Source organism: Pelmatolapia mariae, linkage group LG10_11 (genome assembly GCF_036321145.2).
Source record: "Pelmatolapia mariae isolate MD_Pm_ZW linkage group LG10_11, Pm_UMD_F_2, whole genome shotgun sequence".
Classification (NCBI taxonomy): domain Eukaryota; kingdom Metazoa; phylum Chordata; class Actinopteri; order Cichliformes; family Cichlidae; genus Pelmatolapia; species Pelmatolapia mariae.
In genome coordinates, this window is record NC_086236.1 from 11,931,722 (window position 1) to 11,952,705 (window position 20,984).

Below are 20,984 nucleotides of genomic sequence, written 5' to 3' on the forward strand. Positions count from 1 at the left end.
TCAGAGCTGGCTTTCTTCTTAAACTCTTCAGCTTAGTGTCAGAGTGTTAGAGCTGAGCTCTTTGTCAGGCAGAGTGAGCCGGTCTCTTGGTGGGACGGAGTTACAACGGAAAAACTTTAAATTTAAGTGCTGAGAGTTTTAAACCTCCTTTCTAAAGGATAACTTTTCATCTCAATGTGAAACTTCTTGTTGATCCTCTATTCTTATAAGCAGTCAAGGCAGAAAATTAATCGAATATTAAAGAATGACAGACAGCTCATGCGGTAATTTGATTGGATTTGATTTACTGTAAGTAAGAATAACCAGAAGCTTCATAGTTACCCAGCCCCCTCACCCAGCCCCCTCACTACTGTGGAAATTTCCTCTAAACAACATTCCACTCTATTAAATACTCCCAAGAAGTCCACGTGCCTGTACTCTAAATGTTGCTAAGAAGAATTAGGTCTCTCATGGGACTATTTTAAGAAACTCTGTTAAGGCAAACATGACTTTATGTAGATTAAAGATTTTTTGTGTGCACATATTCATCATGCTTTTGTAAATTTACAATAGATTTTTATATTTAGCCACTTTTACATTATCTACATGGTTTGGAGACTGATTGGGGTCCTGTATTGCAGCTTAAGTTCAATTGCATTTTTAATAAGACATCAAATAAATAAATAAATAAATAAAGTCCTCTTTATAAATAAATAAAGAGGAATCATTAAAGTAAAAAATTACAAAACCTACAGGCAAAATCTTTATACTCTAAGAACAAAAACCCAGATCGTGCAGAGAGTGCTTTTTCTATTTAAACAATTTTTTAGTGATGAATTTTGTCTGTTTTTAGCTCATCTAAGAATTGCAACACCTGCATTATCGTAATTAATTTTAGAGCTAAAGCTGCTGATATCCATCTAATGTACACTCACTACTGACAAACCGCTGATGATCAAACTCAATTTCAGAACAGGAAAAAAGGTTGTGTTTTCTTTTACTGTGAACATGGCATGGTTGGTGGTGCCAAAGAGGCTGATCTGAGTATTTCAGAAACCGTTGATCTACTGGGATTTTCCCATGCAAACATCTCCAGGGTTTACAGAGAACTGCTAGAAAAAGAGAAAATATGAAATGAGCGGCTGTTCTCTGGGGTCAGAGGTCAGAGGAGAATGGCCAAGTTTCCTTGACATTACAAATAAGGTATGCAGAAAAGTATCTTTCATGTACAACATGACAAACCTTGAAGCAGATTGGCTACAGCAGCGGAAGACCACACTGGGTGCCACTCCTGTCAGCTATGAACTGGAAATTGAGACTACAATCTGCACCAGCTTACCAAAACTGGACAATTAAAGACTGGATCAAATGCTCCCTGACACCACCACACAACAGCCTACCTGAATATTGTTGCTGACCATGTCCATGTCTTTATGACCATAATGTATCCATCATCTGGTGGCTGCTTCCAGCAGGATAACACACTCAAAGCTCAAATCATTTTTCAAACTGGCTTCACCGTACTCAAGTGGCCTCCAGTGTCACCAGATCTCAATCCAATAGAGCACCTTTGAGATGTTGTTGAATAGGACGTGTATTATGGTTGTGCAGCCAACGATTCTGCAGCCGAGGCGTGACAGCATTTTAATATGCAACAAAAAACTCTGAGGAATGTTTTCAGCATGTTGTTGAGTCAATGCATTCAGAAATTAAGTCAGTAATGAGCGCAAAACGGGGTCCAGACGAGTATTTGCAAAGTGTATATAACAAAGTTGTTAGTGAGTGTATATGTACCCTTCAGAGGCTCTTATATTGCTTTAGATAAGAGATCTTAAACCTATCTTTGTTCATAGGCCACACACAATCCAGTTTGATCCTGAATGGATCAGACTGTTAAAACTGCTGTATAACCTGTATGAATACAAGTCGGCACCTCGTCTCAAATTAACCATCCTCGATGTGGCACGGAACCAACATCCTTATTATTTTTCAGCAGCGAGTCTGAATATTAACAATGATATAGACTTTGAGTTTGGATGAAAATATAGCCAATATAGTATGTGCATCCATCAGACAGCTTGCCAGTTTTAATAGGACAGCACGATCATATTGGACAAATCATTAGTGACTGTGAAGTTAATTGAAAAACACTTTGTTTAGTCATCCAGTGGGCTGGACTGGATCTTTTGATTGGCTGTCTCTGAACCAAATGCTGTATATTTGACATACATAGAAACAAAACTAAGATGTGAAACAATATATTCTGAAGACAGTAAATAAAGTACAAGAAAATAATAATGAATATTCCAGCTGGGTCAGTCTTCAATTTCTTAACCACTTACTCAATTCAGGCCACATAAGAAAAGTTGTTTGTGGTCTTTATTCATTATATATATATATAAAAAAGTTCAAAAGTATACAGATAAATCGTTTCCCAAAGTGAAAATACTCATCTATAGATGAAAATTTAAAGCTGAAGTTATTTACTGTCTACAGACAAGTTTCCTTCTAAGTGCATAACAACATTTAAAAACGTATTAAGTTGTAACAATCACGTGAGAGTCCAGCAGCAGTTGGAATAAAGAGTCTTGCTTAACAGCTCTAACAAAGGGACTTACAGCTCCTCAGGTGACACATGTTGAAAAGACCACATAGATTATACAGCAACATGCATTTGAAACATTGCAATGAACAGTTGTGTTTCTACTTAATAACGCCTGGAAAACACAAACACTTATGTAACATCAAATAAGGCTTTTAAAACATGTATCATGTATAATGGTGAATATACTGCCGGCTTTTTCTAATCGATTTCATTAATAATTAATGTCACTGATGTTAATCAAAAACATGTGTCTCCAGTGTCAGCCTGCCTGATTTCCTTGTTAATGCTTGGGTGAAAAACAGCATATTCCTTGTCTTTTTTTTTTTTTTTTACAACAAATGTGTAAAGCAGTGTATACAATCATTAACCCAAGCTTTACCAGCAAGCAGGTTTTCAAAGCCTACCACTGAGGAGATCACGTTTTACACAATCAGTAAATGCAGAGGCTGGGATTACATGCATGTGACAGTTCTTTCATGATAATGGTTTGTATAAAGATTAGATATGGTGCTACTCTTCGAGCAGAGGGAAAATTACAAGAGCAATGCGCTCTCTCTCTCCCCCTCTCATTCACTCTCTGTCTAGCTGTAATTTTTTTTTCATTTGATTTTAATAATCGACAGACATTCTGATACACAGTGTTCATTCTTCATTGGTTTTTGGTACTAATGTAGAACAATGTGTACAGTTTAAGCTGGCATGTAAGTGAGTGGTCGCTGGAGCTGTATTTGAGAGTGTTCTACTTCATGGTCTTTTTGTGGCAGTTCGATTCAGGAGAAAGAGACAGTATAACAAAAAAGGTGTCTGGTCTTTTGGGAGGGAAGACTTTAGGGAATTATAACCAAAGAGAATACCGCGCATCGTTATCTGGCCTTGGACCAAAGATAATTTCTCATAGGTGTCATTACGATAATAAAAGAGTCCAGAGTGCATTTTGTATGGCAAGACTAAAGTAAGGAATTTGGAAACACAACTTCCAGTGCAGGGGTAAGACGCTGTCCTTTCTGGACTCTCCTTACGATGGACTTTTCCGTCACAGTGATTTTCATGCTTGCTCTTTGAAAACAGCTGTCTTAGCAGATAAACCCAGTGCACATTTTCTTGTTGTACCTCAGGAAAAAAGCTTTGGCTCACATGTCAAGTGATGTAAATGAGCATAGATCATGGCAGCTAAATAAAACATATACAAAAGGACACTTGTGTAAATCGAATCAAGTATTTTGCTATCATTATTACTTTGAAATTCTTTTAAAATCAGTAATGTTTTATTTGTGCTTTTGAGTATTAGGAAATAGAAATGAGAGATGCTGTAGCTGTCATAATGCACGTGGACTAAAATGCACTAAAAATCGATATTTTAACACTTGCATGGCTACAGTTTCTAGACATATATTAGGAATAACAACGTATGCCTCTTTTAGTTCAGTACAGATAAAAGCAGACCTTTGAGGGCTTAACAATATATTATTGCGTCATGCAGTTTAAATCACGGATTGTCCCTTTAAAGACAAGTTAATTTGGGAAACTTGGACAATAATTAAAACGGCGCGAGGTGGGAGGGATGGTTTAGTAGTTGAAACAAAAGCTCTGCTTAAGAAATGCCCACTCCAGTCATCATTTCATTTTTCTTAACTCTGGCCCACTGTGTGCACCCTGAGCCGACAGAAACCAGTAAGATGACGGACTATGAAACTTCAACGGCTTTCCTCGGAGAGTGGGGACGTTTCCAGCAGCAGGTGTTTTTCCTCCTTTCTTTGACCGTCATCCCTAACGGTTTCACTGCCCTTTCCACGGTGTTCCTAGCCGACACGCCGTCCCACCACTGCCTCATACCCGCGCATCTCAACCTCACCCCCGCGTGGAGGAACAGCAGCATCCCGCTGGAGCAAGAGAGCAGCCAAGGTGGCGCGTTGGTGCGCAGCAGGTGTTCCAGATACAAACTTGTTGATATCCTGAGTTTCTCTGAAAAAGGCTTGCTGCCCAACGTTGATGTGAATCTGTCTACTGTGCCGAAAGAAAGCTGCTTGGACGGATGGGAGTATGACCAGAGCATCTACATTTCTACTATCATATCGGAGGTATATACACGCCTTTTTTCTAAATGCGGAGAAGGCTGCTTCTGCTTTTATGCTGAGGTAGAGCTAGGCGACTGTGTATAGCCCTATAGGTTAAATGTTGTGATATACAGGAAGTGTGTTAGCTAAACTCGTGTTATTATGGGAATTCATCACAAAGTCAAACAAGATGTCGCAACAATTTCTCAAATAACACAAAATCTCTAATTTGTGGAAAACTGGCCCTAGGTTGTGTGGTTTACACGAACAATGCTGTTTTATGCTTTTAGATTGTTGTTTAACATCTGGAACACACTGTGCTCTTTGGTTTTTCTTGAAGAGAAAACACAACTAAAAAAACAGCAAACCTTTTTGAGTGTGATCTGCACTGTATATATCTCATATGTGTTTTTTCAGTGGGACCTGGTTTGTGATGAAAGCTGGAAGAAACCACTGACTTCTTCTTTCTTCTTCTGTGGAGTTCTCACCGGTTCCTTCATTTCAGGACAGCTCTCTGACAGGTTATGGACGAGATAGCTTAATTCAGTTAAATTCTACTTATTATTATCAATTGTTAAATTCTAGTCCTATGCTTCAAGTCAGCTGAGCTAGAGTACTATTGATCTACTATTGATCTACTGAATGAACACATGTGGAGTAATGTGACCTAGCACATTTAATCCAGTATTTACTGAGGAATAGTTTAAAAAAAAATGTTATGCCCAGCTGTTTATTTAATATAGCTAATCCTACCACACTATATTTTAAATATGACATAGAAATAAATGCCCTTAAGCTCATATCTATTGCTACAGAACTAAGCTGTTGAACAAAAGTCACTGCATACAGTAGGCTAATCAGTATGCTCAAGTTAATTATACACTTTTCATTCCACAACTCCGTGTGTCACAGCATCAGTGAATCACAAAATGATGATCAAGATTAATTTTTTTAAAAACACATTAATTTATATTTATTAGCAAACCAGTGCCAAACCACATTTTACTAATGTTTTACCAAGTGTCCTGATACTAAACTGGTCAGCTTCCAATCGAGACCAGTTATCTATAGCTCTACTGTAGTATGAAACAAAAAATAAAACACAAAAGGACCCTAGATATCTCTCTTTTCAAACTATTGCAACTATTGCAAAAAAAGATGAAAAACAGGCCTTAGAACAAATTTAGATGAATCATAACTCATTGCATTTTGTTTTTATTGAAAGCAGTTCTTGCATAATCCCTCACAAAGTCTAAACACATTTCCAGCACAACTCAGAAGCCAAGCTGGGTTAAAGGGGAAATCCATTGCTACTCATTAGAGTAAGATTTTGGGGGGCAAACTTAAATAATGAATTGTTTGGTTATGTCTCAGAAAACCACACAATTTCAGACTATTTCATTTGTACTGGATGGAAGCTAATGGCAGGGGAGAGGGTGAACTATCCAGTAAAGTTGCTGTAAAACAAAATTGTAATTAAAAAGAAGCAACGAGATGCAGTATCAGGGGATTGGTCAGTCTTTATGGTATTGGTAGTCATTAAGTGCACATGTCGTCTCATTGAAGTACATGCAGAAAAAAAGAATATATGAGACATTATTGTTGTCATGAATTTGACTGACTCTCCCACTTTAGAAACCATGCTGATTTGTTCAGTCCTGCTGTATTTCAATTTCAGGTATGGGAGAAAAATAGTGCTGTTTGCTACTCAGGCAATTCAGACGGTATTCACATTGATCCAGGTCTTCTCTCCATCTTGGACGGCGTTCTGCGCCCTGTTCTTTGTTGTTGGGGTGGGCCACATTTCGAACTATGTGGCTGCGTTTGTGTTAGGTACTCTATTCAAAAGTTTTCAGATATGTTTTTTATAATACAAAACTTTTATGTAATGTAACTTGTATTTTGAATGTTTTATTTATTTATAATTTTTCAAGGAGCGGAGATATTAAGCCCATATGTGCGGACTGTTTATACCACGGCGGGTGTGAATCTGTTCTTTGCTGGGGGCTACATGCTTTTGCCGTTCTTTGGTTTCTTCATCAGAGACTGGAGGATGCTCCTCCTAGGCCTTTCACTGCCTGGCTTCTTCTTTGTGCCTCTCTGGTGGTAGGTAGGTGTGTGTTTGTGTGTGACTGTACGTGTTGTTACGGTAACTGATAATGCACAGCTGTACATCTGGGGAGTGTTAGGATTTTTTTTAGTGTAATCAAATTATTTTCCCTTGGATCCTTTTTAATTAAGCCAGTAAAAAATATTGACAAAACATTTACATGATGTCCTGACTGCGCTTTCTTTGGTTTGAAAAGGCTGAGGTCTGTTTCTGCCCCCTCTTTTGTTTAATGAAAAAGGTTTATCCCAGAGTCTCCTCGGTGGCTCCTCTCTCAGGGAAGGATAGAAGAAGCTGAGGCCATAATCAGAGATGCTGCTAAGAAGAACAAGGTTGAGCCTCCATCAGTCATCTTTAGTCCCTTGCAGGTGAGACCTTTTTGGGTGCAGTGCTAGAGAGGCGGCAGTTCTTTTAAAATATTTAGGGAAGACAAAAATCCCTTATCTGTCAGTGTTTTCTCTGTAACTGTGAAAATCTGTTACTGTCACTACACAAATAATTTAGAAAGAAGGCCATTTTACTGGAGATAGGATTGCTGTTTTTCATTTGTTTTCAGAAATCACTTAGACACTATAATATTAATGACTGACCAAGATAGTAAGACGGTAAATATTTCTTTTTTTCCAGGAAAATTACAATGCATACACCTACAATTAAACCATGTCACTATGTGTTTTAATATTCCAACTGAATTTTCAGTATTTCTAGGTGAAAGGGCAAGAAGCATGAACCTTTTAGGGTTCAATGCTCAGTGTGCATTGTGATGTAATGATTTGCTGTTTTCCTGTTTTCCGCATGAATGAACGTTAATCTGGCAGCTAGCAGACAGACACGTTGTCAAGGTTTATTTAACACCTTTCCTTCTTGCACTCTTGCACTGGATAATGTGCCTTTTAACTATTGAAGGAAGTCGACTTTAATCGACAAGGAGTTTTCAATGTGCTGAAAAGAACACCAAGCACGGTTATATTGTGCTTGAGTACAGCTGTACATGTGTTATGAGCCTAAATGTGTTTAGGTTAAATAGGTTAGCTGGTAAATGGTTGAGTATATGGTTAAACCTGTAAGGCCTAAACTTTAACAGCAGTTGAACAAAAGTGTCTATTGCGTAAGAACTGATTAAACCTGTAACTGGAAATAAAGGTAAGTTTATGAAAGAAGCTGTGAAGACAACATGTTTCTTAATATTACCTTGGTTTTTGTCTACCTGAATTCACTTCATAGATAACTGTCTATTAAAAAAATGAAATACACCACTACCAAGAAACTGAAAAGAACCCTTAAATCCAAAAAAACGGTAGATTTCCGAGATTGAAACATGAAATAAATCAAACTGTTAATTGCGGCAATAGTGTTCATTGTTAAAAAAAAAAAGATGGAAAATTACCAGTTGAACTCTACAAAAGAACTTTAAAAAGTGGGTCTGTGTTTTTTCCACAGTGCATTCCTCCATTCAGATGACCTCTGTGTTATTTTTTTCAACTTTGGTTTCTTGAACTCTATTCAAGAAACCAAATTGCCACATTCATGAACTTTATCCTGCGCAGACAATCTCTCCCCCTTAGAGATAATGTACCCTTAGCATTGGTTACAAAATGTTGTTTTTTTTCTCTATCAGTTTATTGTAACTAGGTCTAGAACAATATAGACGTCCAATGTCTTTATGGAAGCACATTTTTTATATTTTTGAGAACAGATCTGCTAAAAAATGTGTACAGTTAGCATTTATTTGGTGTCATTTCTGGAAACTGGGAGTAGATTATGGTGGTTTTTGAGGGATTGTTTTTTTCGGGGGGAATAAAAAGCTGAATACTTGACTGCTGTCTGTTTCAAATTATAAACATCTGTCTAAAGCAATCCATGGGGATATGATTAGCTTACAAATGTGGTATTACTGCAAATGGCAGTATAATATGCGGTTTAGGGGATATAAATGCATTCCCCCCCCCAACTTTATTATTATACATGGAAATATTCCCTCATTTAAATTAAAATCCTCACATTTGAATATACTGTACACACACACACACACACACACACACACACACACATATATATATATATATGTGTATATATATATATATATATATATATATATATATATATATATATATATATATATATATATATGTATACATGGAAAATCTGACCCCGAACCCACAAGCTTCTCTCTGGTTACATTACTTCCAGACTGATGGCTCTGCTTGCTAAGTGTTTGTTATTCCACATGCATCGATGCCCTACAGGAACAACTTAAGCCTGAGAAGAGAAGAGCCCACAACATCTGTGACCTGCTTCGTTCTCGAAACATCCGCTGGATCTCTGTCACGCTGTGGCTGATCTGGTGAGTCCCTGCTGTCCCACCTGACCCTCACATTTGGCACCGTGACCCTACACACACACAGCTACAAACATTCAAGCACTCACATGTAGGCATAAATACACACGACTGCTCACATTTACATACAAAGTTTTAACCTGTACATGCATCACTTTGACCACATGTCGACCTGTTTCACTAACAACAAATAATGACCTGTCGGGTGCTGTGAAGCTTGCAACTAAGATCAAAATCAGGTTTTGCGTAACTGCACAGTATGCCTGTATTCGTCCTGTGCACGCTTCCTTGCTGAGTCCGAAAACAGATGCAGCTGCATTTCTGTTTGATCAGGAAACAATTCAATTTAGCTTTACACAGTTAAGTCTTCGCTAGTGGATAAGATTATATTTTTTCTTAACCTCTGAAGTTAAAAATATTAATATGAAAATATTTTTAGGATGCATATCCTGAAAATATCAATTGGAATAAATATGTATTCACACATTGCATATTACAATTAACTGACTTATAAAACTCAAATTTTTCATTTCTCCTTCTATTTCGTAGGGGAAACCCAAGATAAGGTTGAGTTGTGGTTCTTGTTTGGCTTGGTTTTGTAATTTTTAGCTAGTCACCTTGTATATAAACTAAAAAATGGACAAAGACAGCATGACATCACCCACAAGTTTCTTATCTGCTTTGAAGTTGTGGTTTTATGTGTTGCAGTCTTATTATTTTAGCCAAAATTGTCAATTTTTGGACGTTGATGTGCTAACCAAGCTAGCAATGCTAGCTAGCTTGGTTAGCAAGGCGTATCCATACACACTATAGATGCATTGCACACACAAAGATACCTGTTAGTTAGTGTTAACATACTAAAAAAAAATTGAATTTCAGTTCAGTGACTTTAATTAGCTTAAATGAAATGTGGCACAGAGCTGGGAACGTAGTCAGCACCTACCTGTCACCACAGTGAGTTTAAAACATAGATGTAGCTTGAAAAAATGTTGCCAATACAAAAGTGACTGAAGCCTACATTACAAGGTTTGTTGTTATAACGTAATAATTATGTATATTGTAATAACTTTATAGGATATTTTACAAACATGAAACGTATATTGTTAGAATAATAAACTTTTCATATTATGTGATATAGCTCAAAACAAAATTCTAAAATGGATGTTCTTAAAACATGAAGCTCTACAAAGCTATGACAAACTTATGTTGCACCACCTAAAATCTTAGATTTAGCCTTTCATCTATAACATACCACACTTCTCACTTTTAGTGGAGGTTTTGTAGATGTTGCCATCACAACATCTACAGTGTCAAACCACCAAAAACTAAAATATTTTGTTGATACAATGTTTCGTTATGTTTCTGACTACTTTGTAGTGCCATACTATTGAGATGTACAGAATAAGGATACAAAAAGGACACCTTATATCCTCACAGGAACACCTTGACCATTGCCTACTTTGCTGTTTCCCTGAACACGGCAAACCTTCATGGGAATGTCCACTTCAACTGTTTCCTGTCGGCTTTGGTGGAGATACCAGCCTACATTTTGTCATGGACTATGTTTCGCTGGTGTTCCAGACGGCTGACTCTGTCCTCATCATTGTCCACGGGAGGGTTGTTTCTGCTACTCATTCAGCTTATTCCAACACGTATGGCACTTCAATGTTTTGTTCAAAACTGATTTATTATAGCTGTAATTTCTGGCAATCTTTAATTTTTTTTATATCATTATATATTATGTTCACATGTTCTATTTTGAGTGTTGTTCTCATATTTATTGATTAACTACAGTCATTTTAAATCTTTTGCGATGTTTTCCCCCCCGTAGATCTGTTCTCTTTGGCGATAGCACTGGAGATGATAGGGAAGTTTGCAGTAACGACAGCGTATTCTTTGGTCTACGCCTTCACAGCTGAGCTCTACCCAACTGTTCTGAGAACTACAGCTGTCGGTGCCTGTTCTATGGCCTCCAGAATAGGAAGCATTACTGCTCCGTTCTTCATTTACTTAAGTAAGGATCTTCTGTCCTCTCCCTAAAGTTGTGTTAATCACTGGTCACAAGCGTGACAAAGAAACACGTTTAAAATGAGGAGAACATATGCTAAGCATCCTGCCATTACATCTAGCTTATTCTTAGTTTCTCGTTAAATGAAGGTGTGTTTATGCATTTCTTTTTATCTATTTTAGTAAATACTCTGTCACAGGGCTTGAACATTTAGACGTTCAGAGTCAGATAACTTGGCATTTTGAAGTTTGGAGTTAAACTAACTCCTCAAGGAAACCAGACCACACACATCCAAGAAGAACACAGCAACTTAGAAATGTCCCAACTAGAACTAAACAACAAGAAATACCACTAGTTAAAGTATAATAGAAGACTTGATTAGCAATCAGAAAGGAAACAACAGCCTTCAGTTAAAATTTACAAGTTTCTTACCATTTAAGGGATTTTTTTGTAACCATTGTAGGCAAGGTTGTTTTTCACTTCCTTCACTTCCTTTGATATGTTGCCACAGGAAGCTATTCCGTTTCACTGCCTTACATCCTTATGGGAAGCCTTACAGCCTTAGCAGGGTTGCTGAGTCTCCTGCTGCCTGAGAGCTTTGGAATGCCTTTGCCTGAGACCATTGATCACATGCAGCACTTCCCCGGGTAAAGAAAGAGTTTCATTATAGAGTGAGATTAGGTAAACAGATTATTTTGCTCTTTTTTCAGTGTAGTTTAAATTTACAATTCTTGCGGGTTTGGTAGTTTTATTTTCCGGTGTTATAAAGAGAGGCCAATCTTTCAATTTTAAATAGTTTTAAACATAAAGTTTAAATTTCTTTTTTCTTGTATCACAATTTTATACCATTATATATTTTTTTCAAAAAATGTGTTTGCTTAAATTTTAAACTTAAAAAAAGAAAGATTAGGGTTACTCTTTTACCCAACTCTGTTAATTTTTGATGTGTTAGTGTGTTCACAAGCTCAAACACATTGGCCCTTTGATTATTTTTCTCAACAGCTAAACTGAATGTGCAAAGATTAGATTCTTGCTTGTTTAATAAGTAACGTCTATTTGCATATATAGAGAAGAGTAACGTCTATTTGCATATATTGAAAACACCCTCATCTGCCCTGCATCTTGCCCACATGCAGTTAGTATCAGGGATTATCATCATGTAATATATATTTCTCAATATATTTGTCATAGCTACAATTGTGTTTAATCAGATAAAGGTAAAAAAAAAAACTATGATAAAAACTCACTGCATAAAAGACTGACTGTGCTTTGCTGTCATCTTGACCATGTCTATATGCCTAAATGCACTGAGTTGCTTAGATATATGTGTTCATGAGCAGTTGAACCTATTGAATTGGACAGTGAGTGTATGCAATATACTGAACTCATAACCAAAACAATTGTACCACAGTTTACAATATTTTATTGGTGTCGCTATATATACATATAGTGGGAATCAGATGATTGTTTGACAAGTGTTTCCACTTCCTCTTTAGTCCAGGACAGAAAATCAACAGAAAATGCTTGATTATGACTTTATTTTTTCTTCCTTCTCTGTAGATGCTGTCAGAGAAAGCCTTACACTGTCGCACACATGAGAGAAGAGGAAAATGCTCCTGAATGAAAGACTAGATAAACAAGGAGAAAAGTAAAAATCTGACTTGATTCAAATCACTGGATGAGCAGAGATTGTATACTCATTTCCACTAAGTGACCTCTTTATAGACATAGGTAAAATTATTGCTGTGTTGTCACTGGATGTATAAAATTATATCAGTTCAAGGGGACCAGAGAGGTAATTTCCTTACAAAACTGGAAAATATTTTTTTATATTACAGCAAAAAAATATTATAAAAGGAAGCTTATACTCACCACCAATTTGACAACATTAGGATGTACAGTAGGAAACTTGAAAGAGTAACTTGCAGAAAGTTTGTAGAAATTCAGTACTTTGCTTAGAATATAGTGGGAATACATAATGCATTTTTTAATGGAAGGTTTATTCATTAATTGCTTACCATGAACCATGATCTGACCATGATCTGCCACTCTGAATGACATCATACATGAGTAGGCCATAAAATACCCAGATACCACAAAATAATTCTGATTGTGGTGATAAGACACCAGGAAGTAGATCGGCTAGTAGTAGATTGATAGTAGAAAATAGTAGATCAGCTCTAGGCCACAACTTAAGGGGGACTTATAAAAACAAACACACAAACAAGTAACCATTATAATCTAATGTAATAAAAATAATGTTTTCTTTGGATTCAGCTGTTAATCAGATGCAACCAATTACATGGTGCTGCATGTCAGAAGAAGTTCTATAGGCTAACTAATTACTCAGTCACACTAGAGCAGGGGTGTCGAACTCCAGGCCTCAAGGGCTGGTGTCCTGCAGGTTTTAGATATCACCCTGGGTCAACAAACCTGAATCAAAAGATTAGTTCATTACCAGGCCTCTGGAGGCCTGCAAGACATGTTGAGGAGTTAATTCAGCCATTTGAATCAGCTGTGTTGGATCAAGGACACGTCTAAAACCTGCAGGACACCGGCCCTCGAGGCCTGGAGTTCGACACCTGTGCACTAGAGTAAAAATAGGGCAGCAATTTGACTGTGACTAGGAAACATGTTTGGTTTTCTGGTGATTGCACTGATTTTTTATTATTATTTTTTTTAAATATTTGGGAACTGACTGCAAGTAGCTGTGACAGCCAGCCTTTAGCCTTTGGGGGGCCACTTTCAATAGTAAGGTGAATGCACAGCTTGCCTACAAGCCAACCTGTCATGAACAATCACCATCTGACTCAGACTGACTGCAGTCCCTCTCAGATGAACTGGTGAAGGTTTGAAAATAATTGCTGTCTAATTTAGGAACCCCATTCATTCACCAAATAATAACAAAGTGATAGACTGGCTCTGTCTTATTTTTGTTTTTTCACCATCCTGATGCACCAAGGTCGCTTTGAAGGCAACTGACTGAGTGGTTGCAGACCTGGTTCCTGACCCTTTCACGCATAGTTGTCACTACAGTGGACAGCTATTCAAAGGCTGTTTTCTTGTGTCAGTGTTGATGGTATACTTGCGCATAAACCACTACACTGGACACTGATGTGTCACTCCATACCCTGGCACCCACTGGTCATTTAATGTTACTATAGATGTATGACGTGTTTCATTGTAATTATTGTTATTTAACCCTGTCATGCATGAATTATGACAACTTCAATCGGGATTTTTTTCTTAAGTATTTTTATTCATCTGCCTAAAGATGAATAAAAAAAGAAAAAAATCCTGATTGAGGTTGTCATAATTCATGTATGAAAGGGTTAAAGCAACCATTTAAATGAAGTGAAATTAAGTTTATTGCACATGGTTGCAGTAACTTTGTTCATGCCGCAGTTTCCAATCACAGTTGTGCTTTCTGTGGCTGTAGCACAATAAATGAAGAAAGGGTAGGTAGAAGAGATAGATTTTCTGTCATTACTAAATCATTATTTCAGTACTCACTCTTTACACACAACAACAAATTCACTAATTCTTCACAAATTATGACTTCAGTTACAGTTAGATGAAAAATATGTACAATTAAGTAAAGTTACAGAAAATTGTTCATAAAGTAATTATGAGTTTGTGAAACGTGTCCTATTGAAAATATTGCATATTAAACAAATGCAAACGTGTAATAAAATAATGCTTTATTTTTCAAGATTAACCAAATTACATAGAAAAATTGCTGGCAGCCTGTTCTGCTAGCCAACAATGACATTCAACCTGCTGCTCCAAAAATATTGGTTACATTAAATTTACCTTCAGTCATACACACTGTTAAAACAACATCGTCTGGATTCAAATTGTGTAATTACTTCGTTTTCTTCACCTTTATTACCATGTTATTACTGACTTCAATGCAAAGAACAGCAAAACATAGCAGTGAGACACAGGAAGTAAAAACAATATATTCGTGAGTCATCAGTGTTGGAAACAATCATAGTCGACTTTCAAAAATCTTCACGTGTTTTGATTGTCCTTTTCTAGTAATGAAGGGACATTTCATTCTGTGCGGGACAAAAGACAAAGAAAACACAGTTTTGTTTTTGCAGAAAGGACGTCTGTAAAAGTGTCACCATCTTTGTGTTTACTGCCAAATTAGTTATTGCTATTTTGGTGCTTTTAAGACACTTAAACTAAGAGTCAATTTTTGTAGTTGCAGAGTGACTATGTTATCATGTTATCACAAGTCTGAGATCTACGTCTGAGGTCAAGTTTTTATGACAAGTTTCACATTCAATAAATATTACATATGTTCTTCCAACTGATCTTACCTTTCTCTTTTATGCATCTGTTCAATAGTTTGAGGCAAAGGCCGTCCGAAACTCTCTGGTAGGAACACAGTAGCGAAGGCAGACACAACAGCAAGAGTCCCCAGTGTAATATAAGGCAGATATTTAAAGTACTGACCTGCACAAAGACAGGGAGCAATTAGGATTGGAGAAAGGTCTTGGCCTTGTGTTTATGCAACGTAATGTAGTGTGGGAATTTGTAGTCTATACAGACCGCTAGATATACTTGATAAAATGCTTATTTATGAAGATTTGAGAAACATTCCTTCACTCACTCAGCTTTAACAAAAATGGTGCAATACAGCTTCCCACTCTGGATGCAGTAGTACACATTCCTGTTGCAGTATTCCTGAGTACTGTTGGGAACAGCTCTGCTGTATATACAAACATCAGGGCAGTACCGGTGGTAATACCAAATTTGCCCACCATCTCTAGAGTAATAGACAGATATGATAGACCTGAAGGGAAAAAAATAAAGATTTGTATAAGGCTGTATACTAATTTGCTTCAGTACCTACTTCTAGTGTCAGTATTTGAGATAAGATGTGCCTGAAAAAACCTCAGACATATAAATAAATAAAACCTCTGACAATCCTATGGACACAATATTGTGCATTTTTTCTGCTTACCATGAGGCACAAGTTGAATGAAATACAGTGATACTCCTCCAAGGAGCAAGATGCTTATGACAGCGAGTCGTCGTGGAAGGTATTGCAAAGCCAGCCAGCTGGTAATGTATGCTGGAACCTCCACGGCTGCTGAGATGAAACAGCTGATAAATGGATCGGCATGAAGTCGAGATGTATTTAGGGATAAGCCAAAGTAGCCAGTACTTAGAGTGAACCTGTAAACATATGTCAAATAAAACATGGTAGCAATCTGAAAAGGAATCTGCTTGGAATTAGCAGTAGTGGGTTTATATTATCTATTCATGCAGTTGAAAGATGGGGTTTTTGTTATTTATCATATTACTACTGCACTTCTCACTACCAAAATAAATAATCACATCTCTGTAATGTGTTACGTTACAATGCATTACACTCCAACTCTTCCCAGTGACTTACCAGTAAGGAGCTTTTCTGGGAGACTATTGGGATTGCATTGAAAAGGACCTTCAAAGGCTTGTCACCAGTGAATACTGCTAGTTGTGTTCACTGAGTGCCAAACCAGCAGGAATTATGTGTCTGCAAGGCCAGTGCAGCCAGCTCTCTGGTGATTGTGCGCCTGCAGTTGGTGATGGTGCTGCAAGTGCTTGTAAAAATATAATGTGAAAAAATATGGCTTAGAGCAAAACACTGCTCTTCTAAACAAAACTGTCTTTTTCCCCATTCTCTCATCATTCATGGGAATTCGGGATACACATAGGATATTCTATTCATCCCCAAAATATAAGTGCTTTGAATTACTACTCACCACACAAGGCAGAGAATGATCGATGTGTTTCTGATGTTTGCAGTCCTTAGCAGGCTGAAGATACTGTAATGTTCATTAGCCTGAGTCTTTTCTGCCTAAAAGATACAGAATCCCAGTCTCAGCAGCTGTACTCTGAACTCTGAGCATATGGTAATATCTGTTGCTCCAGGGTTCGATCCCTTTTTTGGTAACAGTAATATTTCTGATCATTTGGGTATTGTCGTGTGTAGCGCGAGAGAAATTTGTGTCTTCCACAGATTCTCTTTACGTGCCTGAATGATTTAATTCAAAGCCAACTTACTGGTGAATCGTAATCATCAAAGATGACCTGTGGAGCCTCTACTTTGTTCTTCTTGGCAGCATATTTCACTATGTTCTCTGCCTCCTCCACTCTTCCCTGTGAAAGCAGCCACCGAGGAGACTCTGGGATTAACCTGCATCAGTATTCAACACAAAGAAACAAAAAGATCTAGCCTGGATCCGGTGGAACAGAAGTTATAGTATTGCTTATTACTCTCTTTGACGCTTGGCCAGAAGTTATATACTGTATAATGAATTCATGGGAAGATAAACTTAACACAAATGCAGCTATATTTTTTTCAAGAACAACCTACCACCAAAGAGGAAGGTAGAGAAGGCCAGGGAGAGATATACCTAACAGGAGAGATGTCCAGTCCCTTAAAAAGTAGGCAAAGAGAGGAAGCATCATAAAGCCAAAGGCAAAGGCAAGACAAACACCCATGGATGAGAAAAGGACCCGCACATTGCCAGTGAAGATTTCAGTGCCTGCACACACAGAGAAAGCCAACAGAAGTTTTGAGGTAATGGAGGTTAATGGACACATTGTTGCAGTAACCAAAGAACAAAAAATATGCCTTTACCGAGCACAAAAGCAGAAACATAGTTAGAGATTTGTCCCAAACCGCTGATGAACAGGAGGATGCAGAACACTGTCCAAGATGATGAGAAGATTTGAACAAAAGTGAAAAGAGTCTGAAGTGCCATGGTCAGAAACAGAACTGGCTTTCTTCCAAATCTACAGCAAAAAGTCAAAAGATGAAATAAGTGTAAAAAAACAAATAAGACATACTGCTTATCATAAAGTATTTATTATAAAGTATACTTGTGTGTTTAGTGGTAATAGCAATATAATACTCTGCAATAAAGTAAGAATGTAATGAGGACTTTTATTACATGCTAAACAGAGCAATTGTAGAAATTAAAAACACTTTATAATACGGCCTGAAACTATTGTAAGAGTCTAATTCGCCTGTAATTAAATGGAATTTAAACACATTTTATTTGAAAATATAATAATTAAAATATTTAAAAAATATATATTTTTTAAGAATTACATTTACTTACAGTCTTAAATGTATGTACACTAGAATAAGGCGATAACAAGTTGTGGTTTTGTAGGAAAAAAGAAATAAGAAATGAACAATAAATAAATATTGTTTGTTTTTCCACAAAATTAAATTGTATTTTGTAAAATTACATTACTTAGAATTACTTATTACTGTTTGTAAGAATTGTACTTGTACTTATTGTAGTGTACCTAACTTTAAGTATTTGTAGGTAAATATAAGTACATTTTAATTTCAAATAAAATAAATTGAAACTCAGTCCAATTACAGGAAGCCATATTATAAAGTATTAATATGTAATGATAGCTAGACAGAATTTAAAAGATCAATATACAGTTTGAGCTGCTTAAAAGGGGGAAAAAAGTATTATTTTTAACTTTACCTGTCTGACAGCTGTCCTGAAAAAAAGGATCCAACTAAAACTCCCATGAAGTAAACTGTGGAAGTAAACGGCTGCTTCCACTCTTCACTGCATACCAGGTCAAACTGAAACGTCCGTGCATAAAAAAATTGAATAGAACAATACAAAGACTTCAGGTGCTGTTTATGCTTGGTCAGATCTTAATTTTCAATTGTCAATCATTGTTCAAATATCTTCTGTATTGCATACTTACCTCAGAGACTATAGTGGATTTATAGATGTCTTTGCTATAGCTCCACCCATCAACACACCCCTCTTGCTCCAGGTTAGTGAGATTAACATCCTGGCCTGGAATATATCCCTGAGCTGAAAGATTTCTGACCACATCCAGCCTGTATCTCCGACATCTGCTCAGCTCCAGCTTCCCATTCACCATCTTGTAGGTAAATAAATGCATTAATTTATTTACTTTTCTGTGAAATTGTGTTGAATACCATACTATAAAGGAAATAGCATGCTCTATAAAGATAAAGAAAAACGAATCTAAAGTAACTGCAACAACAACAAAACAAACAAACAAGCAAACAGAAACAAACAAACAAATACTGAAATGTAGAACTGGATGACAGAAAAATTAGGTTATTGACAAAAGAGGAAATAAAACTAAACTAAACAAGAAACAAAATAAAACAGGAAGTAACCTAGGGGGGAATTACCTAAAAGAGACAGGGGTACACTGGAAAGGCCAGATCAAAGTAAAACACAAGCGATCACAATACAATTCAAAAACCAACAGAAACAAGATCAAAAAGTTTCAACAGCTAAAGGTTAGACACAGAGGCATTACTATTGTAAAGATACTCTTAAAACCTGTGAGAGCTCTAAAAACACAACTCAAAACTAAAGCTAAAATAAAGACTGGTTAAAAATAAACAAGAATGCAAAGTCCAAAAACATAAAACCCTAAACCATGACAGCATTTTGACAACGTAGTGCTCATAATAACCCTTCACACACATATGGCCATTCTACTTTATTGAGTTTAAAGCTAAAGCTGGCTTTGCAGAATGCAAAGAAAATACATCTACAAAGCTGCAAATATGATCACTAAAAAAGTAAATATCAGACACACACATTTAAACATTTGCACATCCTCCAACATTAACATATAACTCAAACATACAACACGTTGTCTTAGTAGGTAGTAGGTAATTACAGGTAATTGTGAATTCGCTTTAACTGTCCTGCCCACTAAATTGGTCTGAATGTGAATATAAATAATATATAATTGTGTGTTGCTGTATATGACTTTTAAAGTGTTGGTATTGGGCTGGTATTGCATTTGACTAACTCTGTTTCTAAAGATGGAAGCTATTTCAAATGTAGCTTTCGTTTATGCTGTGCTGACTGACATTCACAGACTTTTAGTGGGAACGATCATTCCTTCCAACCATGCAGCATTTCCTTTGACACTGACTGTCACACAAATCCAAAGCAGATTTCGCCCCACCTTAAATGATTCATATTTTCAAATATAAATTTTGTTATCATGACTCATCTGTCAAAACGACTTAGTTGCAGAACGCCTTGTCTAGAAGTTATCTTGCACATGCCAAACTTTCATAATGATTTTCCAGTTTGTGTATCAAAGCTGCAGAGTGAAAATACTATTTCTCTTTCAGCTAAATTTTTGCTTTATGTGAAGTTTTTCTTTGTCTTGTGGTTATGTAATTCACAACTCAAATTTCATACTGACATTTCAGACCAAATACATTAAATACCTTTGAAGAAAATATTAGATTTAGACGCTTTGATTGCAACACTGACACAATTTATCTGTATTGGTGTTGTAAAGATTACATGCAGCTCTTCTTGTTTCTTTTAATTAATAAACTTCTTTACCTCCATTGGAATGATAGCTTGATGCCAGTCTTCTGTCAAGTTAATATCGGGAACCAGGCAGTGGTGTCTGGGAATGTCAGTCAGGAAGATGAGGGAAAAAGCACCAAATCCATTTGGCAACACGCTGGCACAAAGTAGGAAGAAAACACTTTGCTGGAAATGTCCCCAATGACCAAGAAATGCTGTGACTTCATCATAATCCTGCATACTCTTGGAATTCTGTCTTTTAAATCACTTCTTGATCTATTGTGAAAGTAAAAAAATACTCTTCAAAGCAAAAGTTGCATAAATAAATAAGTGCTACTCTGAAAGTGAGGACTCCAGAAACTCTGCAGAGCTGTTATGTTGTGTGCATTCTTAAAGGTATCAACTCCAAATTTGACTTTTTATAGTCATCACTGGGTTATAGATTACAAAGGCAATAACAAAATGCTCAGATGGTGAAAGATAATCTTTGACCATCACTTACATAATAGGTTTCCAAGAAATATGGGAAAACTTCCA

The 20,984-nt window shown here is 36.7% G+C and overlaps 2 protein-coding genes across 2 annotated transcripts; one reads left to right on the forward strand and one right to left on the reverse strand.

The window, feature by feature from the left end:
- Nucleotides 1-4,260: 4,260 nt before the first annotated feature.
- On the forward strand, nt 4,261-12,748 carry slc22a21 (solute carrier family 22 member 21). The gene is made up of 10 exons (XM_063486756.2): nt 4,261-4,662; nt 5,056-5,159; nt 6,317-6,471; nt 6,573-6,744; nt 6,987-7,113; nt 8,992-9,089; nt 10,521-10,735; nt 10,915-11,097; nt 11,603-11,738; nt 12,652-12,748. Exons 1-10 carry the CDS (start codon nt 4,261-4,263, stop codon nt 12,713-12,715), a joined length of 1,656 nt encoding a protein of 551 aa, XP_063342826.1. The 3' UTR covers nt 12,716-12,748.
- A 2,253-nt stretch (nt 12,749-15,001) lies between these two features.
- On the reverse strand, nt 15,002-20,687 carry LOC134636627 (organic cation/carnitine transporter 2-like). The gene is made up of 11 exons (XM_063486690.1): nt 20,481-20,687; nt 18,832-19,014; nt 18,600-18,703; nt 17,732-17,886; nt 17,465-17,636; nt 17,152-17,284; nt 16,851-16,945; nt 16,067-16,281; nt 15,713-15,895; nt 15,420-15,555; nt 15,002-15,152 (listed from the first exon to the last, which is right to left on the reverse strand). Exons 1-11 carry the CDS (start codon nt 20,685-20,687, stop codon nt 15,083-15,085), a joined length of 1,653 nt encoding a protein of 550 aa, XP_063342760.1. The 3' UTR covers nt 15,002-15,082.
- Between the last annotated feature and the right edge of the window lie 297 nt (nt 20,688-20,984).

Coding starts and splice junctions, on each gene's coding strand:
- LOC134636627 (XM_063486690.1), bottom strand. CDS start 20,687: ATGCAGGATTATGATGAAGTCACAGCATTTCTTGGTCATTGGGGACAT. Junction 15,556..15,712: donor ACCATTTTTGTTAAAGCTGA/GTGAGTGAAGGA, acceptor GTCTTTGTGCAG/GTCAGTACTTTAAATATCTG. Junction 15,153..15,419: donor CAGATGCATAAAAGAGAAAG/GTAAGATCAGTT, acceptor TGTCCCGCACAG/AATGAAATGTCCCTTCATTA.
- slc22a21 (XM_063486756.2), top strand. CDS start 4,261: ATGACGGACTATGAAACTTCAACGGCTTTCCTCGGAGAGTGGGGACGT. Junction 6,472..6,572: donor TGTGGCTGCGTTTGTGTTAG/GTACTCTATTCA, acceptor TAATTTTTCAAG/GAGCGGAGATATTAAGCCCA. Junction 6,745..6,986: donor TTCTTTGTGCCTCTCTGGTG/GTAGGTAGGTGT, acceptor TTAATGAAAAAG/GTTTATCCCAGAGTCTCCTC.